The 14938-nt window shown below is 38.7% G+C and overlaps 1 protein-coding gene across 3 annotated transcripts in view; it reads left to right on the forward strand.

Moving 5' to 3' along the window:
- Nucleotides 1-14938, forward strand: part of Xpot (exportin for tRNA) — a 121154-nt gene that overhangs the window by 101895 nt on the left and 4321 nt on the right. For all 3 annotated transcript variants that reach the window (XM_069987941.1, XM_069987924.1, XM_069987932.1), the window contains 7 exons: nt 942-1180; nt 2194-2479; nt 4121-4310; nt 5815-5931; nt 6167-6282; nt 6810-6857; nt 11803-11874. In XM_069987941.1, coding sequence (XP_069844042.1) covers nt 942-1180; nt 2194-2479; nt 4121-4310; nt 5815-5931; nt 6167-6282; nt 6810-6857; nt 11803-11874 — 1068 coding nt within the window. The remainder of the gene's footprint in view (nt 1-941; nt 1181-2193; nt 2480-4120; nt 4311-5814; nt 5932-6166; nt 6283-6809; nt 6858-11802; nt 11875-14938) is intronic.

Consider the following 14938-nt stretch of genomic DNA (forward strand, 5'->3'; position numbering starts at 1 on the left):
TCAAGGATTGTGTTTCTTTCTCTACCTGGACTCTACTTTTGCTATATTAAAAGCCAATTCAAATTTTGTTTCTTGAATAATGACTACTTAGTAGGACTATGAGTATGCAGTCCTAGCTATTTTATGTTTGTGTTCTCTTAGAACACAGGTAAGTCCTAGCATGTATATAATAAATCCTTGGCCTTTAATACTAGGGTTTGAATTCAGGGCTTAGAGCTTGCTAGAATGGTGTTCTGCCATGTGAGCCATGTCTTTAGCCCTGCTTTTACTGGCTAGTTTAGAGATGGAGTTTAACAACTACTACCTAGCTGGCTTTGAACTGTGAGCCACTGGTGCCCAGTTCTTCAAGACATTATGCTTTCAATGGATGAGTATTTCTTTGATAATAAAACTACTACATAATTTATACCTGTTTTCAAAGTAGGTTTTTATGTAATTTGTTAGTCTTTGAACAAGAGAGTCTTCATGAACTTTTTTACTTCCCTTCTCATGCCTCTTTGAAAGCATACATGTAAAAATTAACAAAACCTGTTAACAAAAATTGACCAGTATAGGGAATGTTTGTTTCTGGGCCTGGGTGCTATCCCTAAGCTATTCAGCTCAAAGCTAAGCACCCTACCCTTGAGCCACAATACCACTTCTGGCTTTTTCTGCTTATGTGGTGCTGAGGAATCAAACTCATGGCTTCATGCATGCAAGGCAAGCACCCTACCACTGAGCCACCTTTCCAGCCTAGAAGCAAAGTCTTTCTATATGCTAAGTAAGCCCACACTCTTTTTGACCTTTCATTATAAGTTTGTACTATATGGTTTAGGGAAAAAACAAGTTTTTGTAATCTATGGGTTGGTATGTAAAATGTATCTCCTTTCCCTATTCTGCTTATTCTGATTAAATGAAAGAAACTGAAAATAAATAAATAGTAAGGTGATGTTTCATTCTAGGAAAATGGCTACCAGTCCTTGCTGAGCAGTGATGATCAGCTATTCATTTATGAGACAGCTGGAGTGCTGATTGTTAATAGTGAATACCCTGCAGAAAGGAAGCAAGCATTAATGAGGAATCTGTTGACTCCACTAATGGAGAAGTTTAAAATTCTGTTAGAGAAATTGATGATGGCACAAGATGAAGAAAGGCAGGCATCTCTAGCCGACTGCCTCAACCATGCTGTTGGATTTGCCAGGTGAGCATACTTTCAATTAAGATTGTAAAATGTGTTTACAAGCAGAACTTAGACTTTTTTTAAGGACAGATACATAACTTTTTTTCAAAGCTAAATTGTTCAGAAAATGGCCTAAACTTTTCTCTTATTAATCCATGAATTAAATTTAGATAAGGAATAAATCACAAATTACTCTCCGTTTTTTTCCCCTTGATGTCTTGTCTAAAACTACTCTGTCTTCTTTAGTATAAATCAATTGTGTATTTAAGGATGTTACCTGAAATGTTCATATGCCAATGATACATGAGGGGACCTGGGTAGTCTTTTTTTTGTATGTGTTACTAGGTTTTGTACTCAGGGCTTTATGCTTGATCTGCTTGAGACTAATTTATTCAACACTAGCCCTCAGGGTAGTCTTGGTACCTTAAGGAGAAGGTTCTGAAACTTCTCTTGAGCTGCTGCATTGTTTCTGCTGACCACCCAAGCAGTCAGCTTTATCTGTGCTTATACTTTTTATTTTGTAAGCAGGTGTTCTACCACTTGAGCCACTCCTCCAGCCCATCATATACTTTTTATTAATAGATGAAAGGGAAAGTTATAGTGATAGTTACTTAGAAGTTATATAGAAAAAAATTTTCTATGGAATACTTTAGAGCAAGATCTAGATCTTAGGCAGGTTATATAAATAACTTGATTCTGAAAACTGTTTTCTATGTTTAAATGAGTCTTTTTTTGTCTAGTTCAAACAAAAGGTCATCACTTTTCTGTATACTTTGTTCAAAATTTTAGTAAAGCATTTAAGCACAAATATGAGATTACATCTCATTGATTTAATTTGCGTTGAGCATTTTGTTGTGGAAATAATATCGGGAAGCAATAGTTTATATATAACCATATTAGCTGAAGATGTAAGGAAAATACCTGGAAAATAAGGAGTTTGTTTCTTAGTTATTTCAGTAATTTGCTGCTTTTGAAAAATCTATAAACTTATAGAGTAAAACTAAATCTGGTTGTGTGGGTTTTGGTTAATGTAGTCGAACCAGCAAAGCATTCAGCAACAAGCAGACTGTGAAGCAATGTGGCTGTTCGGAAGTTTATCTGGACTGTTTACAGACATTCTTGCCAGCCCTCAGTTGTCCCTTACAAAAGGACATTCTCAGAAGTGGAGTTCGAACTTTCCTTCATCGAATGATTATTTGCCTAGAAGAAGAAGTTCTTCCATTTATCCCATCTGCCTCAGAACACATGCTCAAAGATTGTGAAGCAAAAGACCTCCAGGAATTCATTCCTCTTATCAACCAAATTACGGCCAAATTTAAGGTATCACAAACCAGAGACTCTTCTTAACGCTCCTCTCTGACTGAAAACCTGATTGTATTTATCTATAGGCATGTTTTGGGTTTCTTTTTATAAAAGAGTTATTTAAGGACATTGATCATGTGAATTTGTCACCCCCAATATCTAGCACATTGTCTGATACATAGGTCAGGCTTACTAGATGTTTTGATAAAACCTCACTATCTACTCACTATAGCAGAAACACTAAGAAAAGCAAATTTAAACATTATTGAAGTTACTCATGGTAGCTCAAGCCTGTAATCCTAGCTACTTTGAGACGTGGGGGTTGGAGGATAATGGTTCAAGGCAAAAAGTTCACAACACTCCCATCTCAACCAATAGCTGGGCATGGTGGTGTGTACCTGACATCCCTAGTGATAGGAGGAAGTACAAGTAGGAGTGAAAAGCAACTCAATGTATTAAAGTCAGTTTTATGTACAGAGAAATTAAATCCAGGTACAAATTTACTAATAAAAATGGCTAACAGTTGGGCGCTGGTAGCTCACACATATAATCCTAGCCACTCAGGAGGCTAAGATCTTAGGATCCCCTTTCAAAGCCAGCCAAGGCATGAAAGTGAGACTCTTACCTCCAATAAACCACTCAGAAAACCAGAAGTGCGCTGTGGCTCAAGTAGTAGAGTGCTCGCCTTGAACTGAAGAGCTAAGGGACAGCACCCAGGCCCAGAGGCCAAGACCAATTAAAAAAAAAAGGCTAACATTGCTGGGTGCCAGTGGTTCACATCTATAATCCTAGATACTCAGGCCGAGATTGAGGGATTACAGTTTGAAGCTACATCAGGCCCAAAAGTCCTTGAGACCCAATTAACCAGCAAAAAAGAGGTCTGGAGTTGTGGCTTAATTGGTAGAATACCAGCTATGAGCAAACAATCAGGCCGAGTGAGCATGAGGCTTTGAGTTCAGGCCCAGGAACTGGCAGGAGAGGGGGGATGAGGGGAAAATGGGAGGGCAGGAGTAAAAGGAGTAAATATTCTTTATTTAACATTTATTCTGAACTTCTTTTGCACACTATAATTTGATCTTCATAACAAGCACTGGAGGTAAAATTTTACCTATATGAGAAAACATACAGAGAGGTTAACATATTTGTTCAGAGCTATAACTTAGTAATTGAATTCATTTCTTAGGAACTTAAATTTGAAAATAGTCCATGAGCACCTATAATTTTAACCTGAATCTTAAGCTGTAGGTAGAACTTACTGATCTGGATGTCTCACTATATGTTATATAGCATGTCACTTAAAAAATATTTTTGTATTATAAATGTTGTTATTAAGTAATTGTGCAAGGGGGTTACCATTCCCTAAGTCATGTTAAGTGCACAATGCTTCTTGGATAATGTAACCTGTCCCTCCCCGCAGCCCCCAATTAAGTTTCTACCTTCCTGTCCCTACCCTCAAGTTACAAAGTTCATTTTTTACATAATGTACATTTGCTCACCCTTTGTGTCTTTCAACTTCCTGGTGTTTTGATAAACAGTACTTTATTTGTTCAGGGGAGTTACACCTACATATTCCACCTCTGTAGAATTTGTCTGTAAATTGAATTTACTAGTTGAATTGTATAAAGATGAAATGTAGTAATAGTTGTTTCTTATTTTCAGATACAGGTATCCCCATTTTTACAACAGATGTTTATGCCTCTACTTCATGCAATATTTGAAGTGCTACGCCGACCAGCAGAAGAGAATGACCAGTCAGCAGCTTTAGAGAAGCAAATGTTGCGGAGGAGTTACTTTGCCTTCCTGCAAACAGTCACTGGCAGTGGAATGAGTGAGGTTATAGCAAATCAAGGTGGGAATGCCTGCCTGGTCTATTTTGTCTGCTTAAGTTCTTGCCACAGTAGTAACATGCACATGAATGGGTGAATGGAGGTAGATTTGACATTTTAATATTTTTAGCCAGTCCTAGGACTTGAACTCAGGGTTTTGGGCCCTGAGCTTCTTTTGCTCAAGGCTAGCACTCTACTTGAACCACAGCACCACTTCCAGCTTTTTCTGCATATCTGGTACTTAGGAATCAAACCTAGGGCTTCATGCATGCCAGGCAAGCACTCTGCTACTAAGCCACATCCCAGCCCAACATGAAACTTTGAAATAGTTTTATGTTGGCCTCTAAGAATAGTTCGTTATTTTTAGCATAGAAATCAAATTTTTTCATGAGAAGTACCTTAAATTAATTTTTGTGCCAGGCGCCGGTGGCTTATGCCTATAATCCTAGCTACTCAGGAGGCTGAAATCTGAGGATCGCAGCTCAAAGCCACCTTGGACAGGAAAGTCCATGAGACTTACCTCCAATAAAACGCCAGAAAACCGGAAGTGGCACTGTAGCTCAAGTGGTAGAGTGCCAGCCTTGAGCTGAAGAGCTAAGGGACAGCACCTAGGCCCAGAGTTCAAGCCCCATGACCAACAAAAAAAAATTAATTTGTGTTCAGTTTCTCTTTAGTAATACTCTGTTATATATATTTATATATAATACTATTGTTTCTTTAATAATACTCTAGTGGCCAAATTGCCATCTCAAACACAGACAAGAGCCATATTGCCAGTGGCTCATGTATAAATCTTAATTAGGAGGATGAGATCTGAGGATTGTGATTTGAAGCCAACCCAGGCAGGAAAGTCCATGATACTCTTCACCAATTAACCAACAAAAAAGCCAGAGGTAGAGCTGTGGTTCAAATGATAGAGCACAAGCCTTGAACGAAAATGCTCAGGGATATCACCCAGACCCTGAGTTTAAGCCCTAGGACCTGCATTAAAAAAAATAAGTATATTAAATAAGAAAAATAGGCAAAATTGTATAGGTCAAGGTAGAAAATTCTGTTACATAAGAAATGCATAGGGCTGGGCACCAGTGGCTCACGACTATAATCCTAGCTGCTCTGCTCAGGAGGCTGAGATCTGACGATCATGGTTCAGAACCAACCCAGGCAGGAAAGTCCATGAGACTCCTATCTCTAATAAACCACCAGAAAACCGCAAGTGGCGCTGTGGCTCAAGCGGTAGAGCCCTTGCTTTGAGCTGAAGAGTCCAGGGACAGTGCCCAAGCCCAGAGTTCAAGCCCCACAACCGACCAAAAATTAAAAAAAAAAAGAAATACACAGGACATGATATCAAGGGAATATTGGCTTGTGCTTAAAATTTAGATGTCAGTTAATAAAGATCAAGGTTTTTTTTTTTAATCTATAAATACCTTTGGACTTGTTACTGTATATGAAATGAGAGTTTCAGCTTGCCTTTTTATATTTTGTGTGTGTGTGTTTGTTTTGCAATTACACTAGTTTTTTTCTCTTCAGGCGCAGAAAATGTAGAACAAGTGCTGTTTACCATTATTCAAGGAGCAGTTGACTATCCGGATCCAATTGCACAGAAAACATGTTTTATCATTCTCTCAAAGCTGGTGGAACTCTGGGGTAATTTTTTTCCTTTGGATGCTGGGAATCAAACACGTTGGTCAAGCATTCTGCCACTGAGCTACAACCCACACACACCTGATAATGTGGTGTATTTTTTTTTTTTAAACCTTCATTCCCTGACCTGTTTTGTAAGATTTAATCCAAACATTAGTGGGAACTGGGACTTGGATTTTTCTCTTGTATTAGATTGACATTCTTTTATGCATCATGAAAATTTGAATTCTCTTGACAGGAGGTAAAGATGGACCAGTGGGATTTGCAGATTTTGTTTATAAGCACATTGTCCCTGCTTGTTTCCTGGCACCTTTAAAACAAACTTTTGACCTGGCAGATGCACAAACAGTACTGGTAAACTCCTACTATCTTTATTTGCCTTTTGTAGATTATATTTATTAATTCCTTCTTTAATGCCAGAGGTTGTATTTTATTGACTTGCAATGCTGGGGATCAAATCAGCGACCTTGCATATGCTAGTATCATGGCCTGCAGCCCCAGCCTCTCCTACTACTTTACCTACACTTTTCCCTCCTATTAAGAGCATCAAGTGACCTTCATGTGATAGTTTCCCACAATCTTACCTTGCTAATTTGTCTGATAGTTCTCCTTTTCTTAGTTCTCAACTCTATTTCTCAATTCTCCACAAACTAGTAAGAGCTGAGTTTGGTAATTATAATTTATTACATTAAAATGCGCATTTTTTTCTCTCTTCGTATCCAACTCACTTATTCCCCTGTGTATTATCCACCATCCTGTCCTGTGTTCCTTCTTTGTTTCTAAGGAAATATTTACTTAGGAGTACATATTTTTCCTGCAATGGCCAAACAAAAAGTTGGATTAGTAACCAAAAATTGTGTTAAATTTCTTGTTTTTCACAGGCTCTATCTGAGTGTGCTGTGACACTGAAAACAATTCATCTCAAACGGGTAAGATTTGTGGTCTATGCTCTTTTATTCTCATTTCATATAATCGTTGGTATGGTTTTAATTGTGCTTGACTCACATTCTTGAGCCAGTGTGGTGGGGTACACCTGCAATCTCAGCTACCTTTTTGGTTTTTTGGTGGTGGGGCTTGAACTGTGGGCCTGGGTGCTGTACCTGAGCTCTTCAGCTCAGGGCAAGTAAGTGCTCTACCATTTGAGCCACAGCACCACTTCTAGTTTTCTGGTGGTTAATTGGAGAAGAGTCTCAGGAACTTGTATGCCCCAGCTGGATTTGAACCATGATCCTCAGATCTCAGCCTCCTGAGTAACTAGGATTATAGGCGTGAACTACTGGCTCCTGGCAGTCTCAGCTACTTGTAGAGATTAGAAGGCCAGCCTATGCAAAAAATAAAGTTAGTGAGGCACTCTATCTAAACCAACAAGCTGGGTGAGGAGGTATGCATCTATAATCATAACTGTGAAAGAAGCAGAGGTATGAGCCGGGTGCCGGTAATCCTAGCCACTCAGGAGGCTGAGATCTGAGGATCACAATTCAAAGCCAGCCTGGGAAGGAAAGTCCATGGGACTCTTATCTCCAATAAACCACTAGAAAACTGGAAGTGGCATTGTGGCTCAAGTGGTAGAGCCCTAGCCTTGAGCTGAAGAGCTCAAGGACAGTGCACAACCCTAGAGTTCAAGCCCTACAACTGACAAAAAGAAAAAATATACAAAATTGAATAAATATCCCCTGTATTGGTAGAGCTCAGCATCTAAGAGAACCACTGCATAAAACTTAAGATGTATAAAATTTGTAGAACTAAAGCTGAAAAAGCAGTTTTTACCCCAGGAAGGATTTAGGGAGGAGGTAGGTCTTAAAATTAATGTATATTGGTTAGACTGACAAAAGAAGGCATGCTAGCACTCTGTGTAGTTAAGTGATTGTGTAATGGATCAGATGTTGCATAGTGAATTTGCTGGAAAGTAGGTTTTCTTGTTAAGCTAACGTGGAGGCAGAAGTATAGCTAAAAAGTAATGCGAATAGATAGTTAAAAGCTTTTTTTTTGCTGGTCGTGGGGCATGGGCATTGTCCCTCAGCTCAAGGCTAGCGCTCTACCAGTTGAGCCGCAGCGCCACTTCTGTTTTTTTCTGCTTATGTGGTGTTGAGGAATCGAACCCAGGGCCTCATGCGTGCAAGGCAAGCACTCCACCACTGAGCCACCTTCCCAGCCCTGTTAAAAGCGTTTTTTAAAGCCAGGCACAGTGGAACATACCTGCAATCCCAGCACTTGGGTGGCAGTGGCAGAAGGATTGAGTGTACAGGCTAGCCTGTGCTATAATTTTTTTAATTGTAAAGATACTGTACAGAGGGGTTACAGTTACATGAGTACATTTCCTGCCAAGCTGTTACCCCCTCCTTTGTTTTCCCCCTACTATCCCTTCCCTCCCTACCTCCCTAATTCCCCCCCCCCAATTTGTAAAGCCTGTTTTCAACCTAGTGTCTTGTATAATGTTTTTTTAAGCCTTTTGTTAAAAATGTGAAAATTGGGGAAGTTAATAGGCATTAGGGTTGTAATTTAGGTGAGTTAGGTGGGAAAAAACATTCAGAGAGCTCTTTGGAATATAGGTGTGAAGAAGGTTGATCAAAATATGGATTTCACTTTGGTGTTTGGTAAAGTGATGGGAGTGAAAGAATTAGTCAGGTCATGACTTTATCTTTTTGAAAAATTAAGACTAAGATGATTTGTTAATCTTACTAAGTACTCTGATATAAAACACCATAAAAAAAAAAAAAAGCCAGGCGCCAGTGGCTCACACCTGTAATCCTAGCTACTCAGGAGCCTGAGATCTGAGTCTGAGGATCACAATTCAAAGCCAGCCCAGGCAGGAAAGTCCATGAGACTCTTATCTCCAATAAACCACTAGAAAACTGGAAGTGGCGCTGTGGCTCAAGCGGTAGAGCATTCACCTTGCGCTGAAGAGCACAGGGGCAGTGCCCAAGACCAGAGTTCAAGCCCCACGACTGACCAAAAAAAAAAAAAAAACACAATAAGAGGTCACAGACCAGCAAATAAACAACATGGCTTTTGGCTACTTTAAACCTGCTACTACCACACTATTAGCATAACATTCTCATCACTTTGAACAAAAAGGTCCAAATAACTAATGAAATTTTTACTCCTTTGTTTAAAAAGTTCATTAAAGCTTACTACCTGCTGGTTTATTTATTTATTTATTTTTTGGTCGGTCATTACAGGCGTGAGCCACCAGTGCCCAGCTTAAATTTTTTTTTTATTTTTTTTATTTTTTAAAATTTTTTTGGTGGACCTGGGGCTTGAACTCAGGGCTTGGGCTCTGTCTCTAAGTCTCTCTGTGCTCAAGGCTAGAGCTCTACCACTTGAGCCACAGTGCCATTTCTGGATATTTCTGCTTATGTAGTACTGAGGAATCAAACCCAGGGTTTCATGCATGTTAGGCAAGTATTCTACCACTGAGCTGAGCCACATCCCCAGCCTAACAATATTTTTTTAAAAATTTCAGTTAAGTCCCCCCAAAAAAAAAGAAAAGTAAAAATTTCAGTTAAGAGTTGGGTGCCAGTGGCTCACTCCTGTTATCCTACCCAGGAGGCTGAGATCTGAGGATAATGGTTTGAAGCCAGCCCTAGCAGGAAAGTCTGTGAGACTCATCTCCAATTAACAACCAGAAAACCAGAAATGGTGCCATGGCTAGCCTTGAGCTATAGAGTTGTAGGACAGGGCCCAGGCCCAGAGTTCTAGACCTATGACTGACCAAAAAAAGAAAAATTCAGTTAACATGAGATTTAGCGAAAACATTGCCAAATTTTGAAGGCAATTCAGTTGGTTTCTATGCTATAAGAAATTTTTGTTTTGAATATATGAATTAGTAAAGAAGATTATATTTTAGGCTTCAAGTCACAAATTTATATAGGTTATTAACATTATCTTTAAATGTATAATATAAACAAAATTGTACATACATGGCATATTAACTGTTTTCCAAAACAATAGGCAACTCATTAGCTAAAGACAATGTATTCAGCAGAAATAAAAGGTACATCTGAATGAAATAAATTATGAAGCCTTTGCTTACATTTTGACAAAATAATAAACACAGTTCATTTTATTATTTCCATTCTACTTTGCATTTTTGTCTTCAGCAAATACCGGGATTTAAGACATGGCATTAACAGATGATGACTTTAAATCAAGAGTCCAGAGCAACCTAGAAGTAGACCCTAGGGCCAAGTATGTTATGGGAATTAAAAAGTAAAAAATCTTAGGAGAAAGACCAGTAACATTGTTGGATGTTGGAGACTTGAGGTAGATGGGGAATGAAAAGGAGTTAGAATGCTTTTTATAGTTGAAAAGCATTTGTCCATAGAAATCCTAGTTTTAATACAGAATTAAGTGAAGCAGTATTCAGAAATGTATTTCTTCATGTTTCCTCATTGTGTAACTACTTTGTGCACAAACATTTTTCCAGCTTTTATTTTAAAGATCAGTATTTTTAATAATAGAGGGGTTGTACGAGATTATGAGAAGTCGAGGGTAGACCAAAGGAAAAGGTAAGAAGGGAACAAGGTAGTGTTAGCTCTCCTCAATTAACAGATCTTATTTGACCTCTCCTTAAGTTTAAAACTAGACCTATTGGCTTACAGAGCTAGTAATCAAGGCAGAATAAACATGAAGAAATCCTTTGAGGAGCAGTAATATTAAACGCCAAATCCAGGTGTTAATGCAAAAAGTTCATTGAAAAAAGATGGATTCATTTGATTTTAGCGACTGCTACTTTCAGGTTGTGACAATCAACATATTTAAAGCCTTTAAAAGTCAAATTCAGACTTGAAAGTGAAATTGCTAAAGGAAAACCATTTTTAAATGGTATCCTAGTTTTCTTTGTAGAAGCAGGGAAGGAGTGAGATAGAGGGGTTGGTTTGTAAAAGTTCTCTATTCCTTCCACCAAGCTTATTCCCATACCCCCATAAAGATAAAAGTAAAGATATAGATGGGAGGATGGATAGATAGATAGATCGATAGATCGATCATGTACTAGATCACCTCTTGATGTTCAGTGGTCTTAAGTTTGGTGACTTTTAAATGCTTTTTAGTAAAAATTGAATCAGCTGCAGACAAGCAATTCCTCATTCATGGTTTCCTCATCTATTACATCTGGCTACTAAATCCCTTATTGAATGGGAAAAGAAAGGTGTGCTTTTAGAACTGTTATTTTCTATCATATTTTGTTCCTCCTTACCTGCCCTTACTTTGATTTCTAAAGATAGTCATTATCCTGGCACTGCTCACCACTTGGAGGCTTTCCTCCATCCCACAGACATCTGTAATCCACACAGTGGGAGACTGACAGGAGCACTTGTGTTTGCTGTCCCTTTTCAGTGCATGGAAAAAGGTTCTACCTTTGTGGCCTGGATTTAGAAACAATCTTTAGCAGTACTTAACACTAATCAAGATATTATGAAGTGAATATTGAGATATTCTAAACTTTGTTTCTTAATCCATCAAATTCTCATAATAACCGTTTTTTTCTTCCTGTGCTAGAGAACAGACACGCATGCTCCACAAGTGCTCTGTCTCTCAGCTACAGCCTCAACCCCTACTAACCTCATTTTTTTCAATGGAGAAGCTTAGGTTCTGAAATAACCAGGCTTCAAATCAAGGCAATCTGGTTCTAGAGTCTTTGTTCTTAATAATCTGTTGCCATTAAAGTATGTTTTGTGTGTGTGTGTGTGTGTGTGTGTGTGTGTGTGTGTGTGTGTGTGTGTGTGTGTGTGTGTGTGTGTGTGTGTGTGTGTGTGTGTGTGTGTGTGTGTGTGTGTGTGTGTGTGTGTGTGTGTGTGTGTGTTGCTCCAATTACTAAGTGTTACTAATCTCCAAAAAGAAGATAAGTTGGTTGTAATTATCTTTTAATCTTAGGGTCCAGAATGTGTTCAGTATCTTCAACAAGAGTATCTGCCTTCCTTGCAAGTAGCTCCAGAAATAATTCAGGTAAGAGCTTTCCTGGTAAATTTAGATCTTAATTTAGTTAAGTAAAGGTGAGTATATACTTCAATTTAAATTTTAATGCAAGAAAACCACACTGAGCCAGGAGACCTGAGGATTGAAGTTCAAAGCTAGTCCAGGCAGGAAAGTCCATGAGACTCTTAACTCCAGTTAACAACCTAAAAATGAAAATGGACCTCTGGCTCAAGTGATAGAGCTAGCTTTGAGCTGAAGAAGAATGCTAACTTTGAGCCAAAGGTTTATATACAGTGAGTAGGCCCTGGCAGGCCCCTGTACCAGTACAAAAAAGAGAGACCGAGAGGGCTGGGAGTACGGCTTAGTGGTAGAGTGCTTGCCTTGCGTGCATGAAGCTCTGGGCTCAATTCCTCAGCACCACATAAAAAGAAAAAGCTGCAAGTGGCCCTGTGGCTCAAGTGTTAGAGGGCTAGCCTTGAGCAAAAGAAGCTCAGGCACAGTGCCCAGGCCCTGAGTTCAAGCCCTAGCACTGGCAAAAAAAAAAAAGAGAGAAAGCCAGATTGCATTCTCTTGATTTTTTTTTTTTTTAATAAAATCTAGTTACTTCATGCCAGGTGCTAGGGGCTAGCTACACAGGAGGCTGAGATCTGTGATCCTTGTTCAAAGCCCATCATGTAGCCAGATCTGAGAGACTCTTCAATTAATTAGCACACAGCCAGAAGTGGAGGTGTGGATCAAGTTGTAAAACACCCGCCTTGAGCAGAAAAGCCAGGCAAGAGCACGAAGCCTTGCATTCAAGCTCTAATGCTGGCACCAAAAACAAAACAAAACAAAGCAGAGTATTTCGTTATTTCATAGCCAGGAGGTCACACTTAAGTTGAATAGGGAAAATACACACACATGTTTTATTTTCTCTAACCTCTACACACACACACACACACACACACACACACACACACACACACACTTAAGTTGAATAGGGAAAATACACACACACACACGTTTTATTTTCTCTAACCTCTACACACACACACACACACACACACACACACACACACGTTTTATTTTCTCTAACCTCTACCAGAAATTTATTTTCCTACAATTGTGTCACACACACACACACACACACGTTTTATTTTCTCTAACCTCTACTAGAAATTTATTTTCCTACAATTGTGTAAACGACATAACAGTGGTAGTATTAGTACTGCTATTACTTTGTCTAGTAGAAATTTCAGATATTTTTATATCACAGAAGTTTGTACATATATCTTGAATATCACTTGAATATATCGTATGCATATCACTATATTGAAGTTTGAGTTACTAAGTAATGTCACTATGCTATGTCACCTACTAAGGGATAAGTGCTAACACCACACTCTAGTTTTATAATTGCTTTCTTTTTTTAATCCTGCAATACTACATTTTATGCATTTTAAACATTCCAAAATGATTCTAAATCTGAGTAGGCTTTCCTAAACTGCCAAGGGAACTGTAACCAATAGAATATCTTTTCTCCTGGAGTTGTGGCTCAGTGTTAGAGAGCTTGCCTGGCATGCCTAAATAATGTGTATATGGAGAGGGGGCGAGATTAATCCTCAACACTGAAAAAAAAAAATCTGAAGATATAGAACTAATAGCACATGGAGCTTAATAAGGTATGCATATTCTACAGTTTGTTTCAGCAAATTTTTGGTTGGTTGGTTTGATTTCATTTTACTGTTGTAAGAAGACAGCATTCCATTATATGTGAATATTTTTTTCAATAGTTTATTAATTTGCATTTAGGCATAGGAAAAAAAGACTTGGCGAGAAAGGAAAGCGAAAAAGGAGAGGAATGTACTCTTTTTCAGCTGCTCAAATTTCGCATCAACCATGTGCAGAGATTCCAGTTTCTCTATATCCATATCAACTAAGTCTTTTATGTAGTTGGGAAGTTTTTGTGTTTATTTTGTTGTTTTCTTTTGAGATGAGTTACAGGTTAGTTTAGAAATCACTGTATCCTCCTTCAGGCTCCTTATACAAATGTGTACCACTGCACCTAGCTGCTGTTGTTTTCTAGCTTTTTATTTGTGTTTTTTGTTTGGGTTTTTGTTGTTTGTTTGTTTGTTGTGGTCAATTGGGCTTGAATTCAGTTCCTGGGCACACTATTCCTTAGATTTTCTGCTCAAGACTAGTGTTCTACTTTCAGACACAGCCTCACTCCTGTTTTCTGGTAGTTAAATGGAGTTGTCTCTCACAGATTTTCCTGCCTGGGCTAGCTTTGAACTGCAGTCCTTAGAACTCAGCCTACTGAGTAGGAAGGATTAGAGGCGTGAGCCACCAATGCCCAGCTCTTTTTGTTTTCTTTCAGCTATACTGAAGTTTGAACTCATGGTCTTGTGCTTACTGGACAGTTAATTTTTCACATAGGGTATCACTTCCTGCACAGGTGTGTGTCTGGACCTCGGTCATAATTCTCTGTCATCTCCTTGGGTAACAGCACTAGTCCTGAGTAGGGCACTCATCCTTCCATGCATATTGGATTCCCACAGAAATCCTTTAAGGCCAGTATGAGCAGCTTTCTCTCCCACTTGTTTTTCAAGAGTGTCCTCATTCTTTTCTACTATTTCTTTTTTGATAGCTCTGTGATCAACTTACTGTTCTTGATCTCTATATCTACTTGGACCTCCTTTCCACTATCTACTAAACAGAATCACACGAAGGCTGATGGTGTCTGTCAAGATCTGTACCTTTTTTTTTTTTAATTACATTTGAGCCATGTTGAAAACATGAATTCTTTTGGTGCTTTGCCCAGTTCCCTGCATGTTTTGTATTTCACTATCATGATCTTTATCAAATCACTGACCCCTAGTTACCACAAGTGCTGTAGTTCCTCTTCTTGGGCATAATGGCGAGTGAGCAGGAAGTAGATACTGAGAGTATGGAAAACGCCACTATACCAGGAAGACTTCACCCTTTTTCTAGTCATCATTTCTTACTTTTGGATCCTTTTAGATAGTAAGGACATTTTAATACTGGGTTTTTCAACTATGATTTTAAGAAGTTTCTCAGTATAAGTAGTAGATTGCTTGCTTAGCATGTATAAGGC

This window comes from Dipodomys merriami, unplaced genomic scaffold (genome assembly GCF_024711535.1).
Source record: "Dipodomys merriami isolate MVZ:Mamm:240054 unplaced genomic scaffold, mDipMer1.0.p SCAF_10, whole genome shotgun sequence".
Classification (NCBI taxonomy): domain Eukaryota; kingdom Metazoa; phylum Chordata; class Mammalia; order Rodentia; family Heteromyidae; genus Dipodomys; species Dipodomys merriami.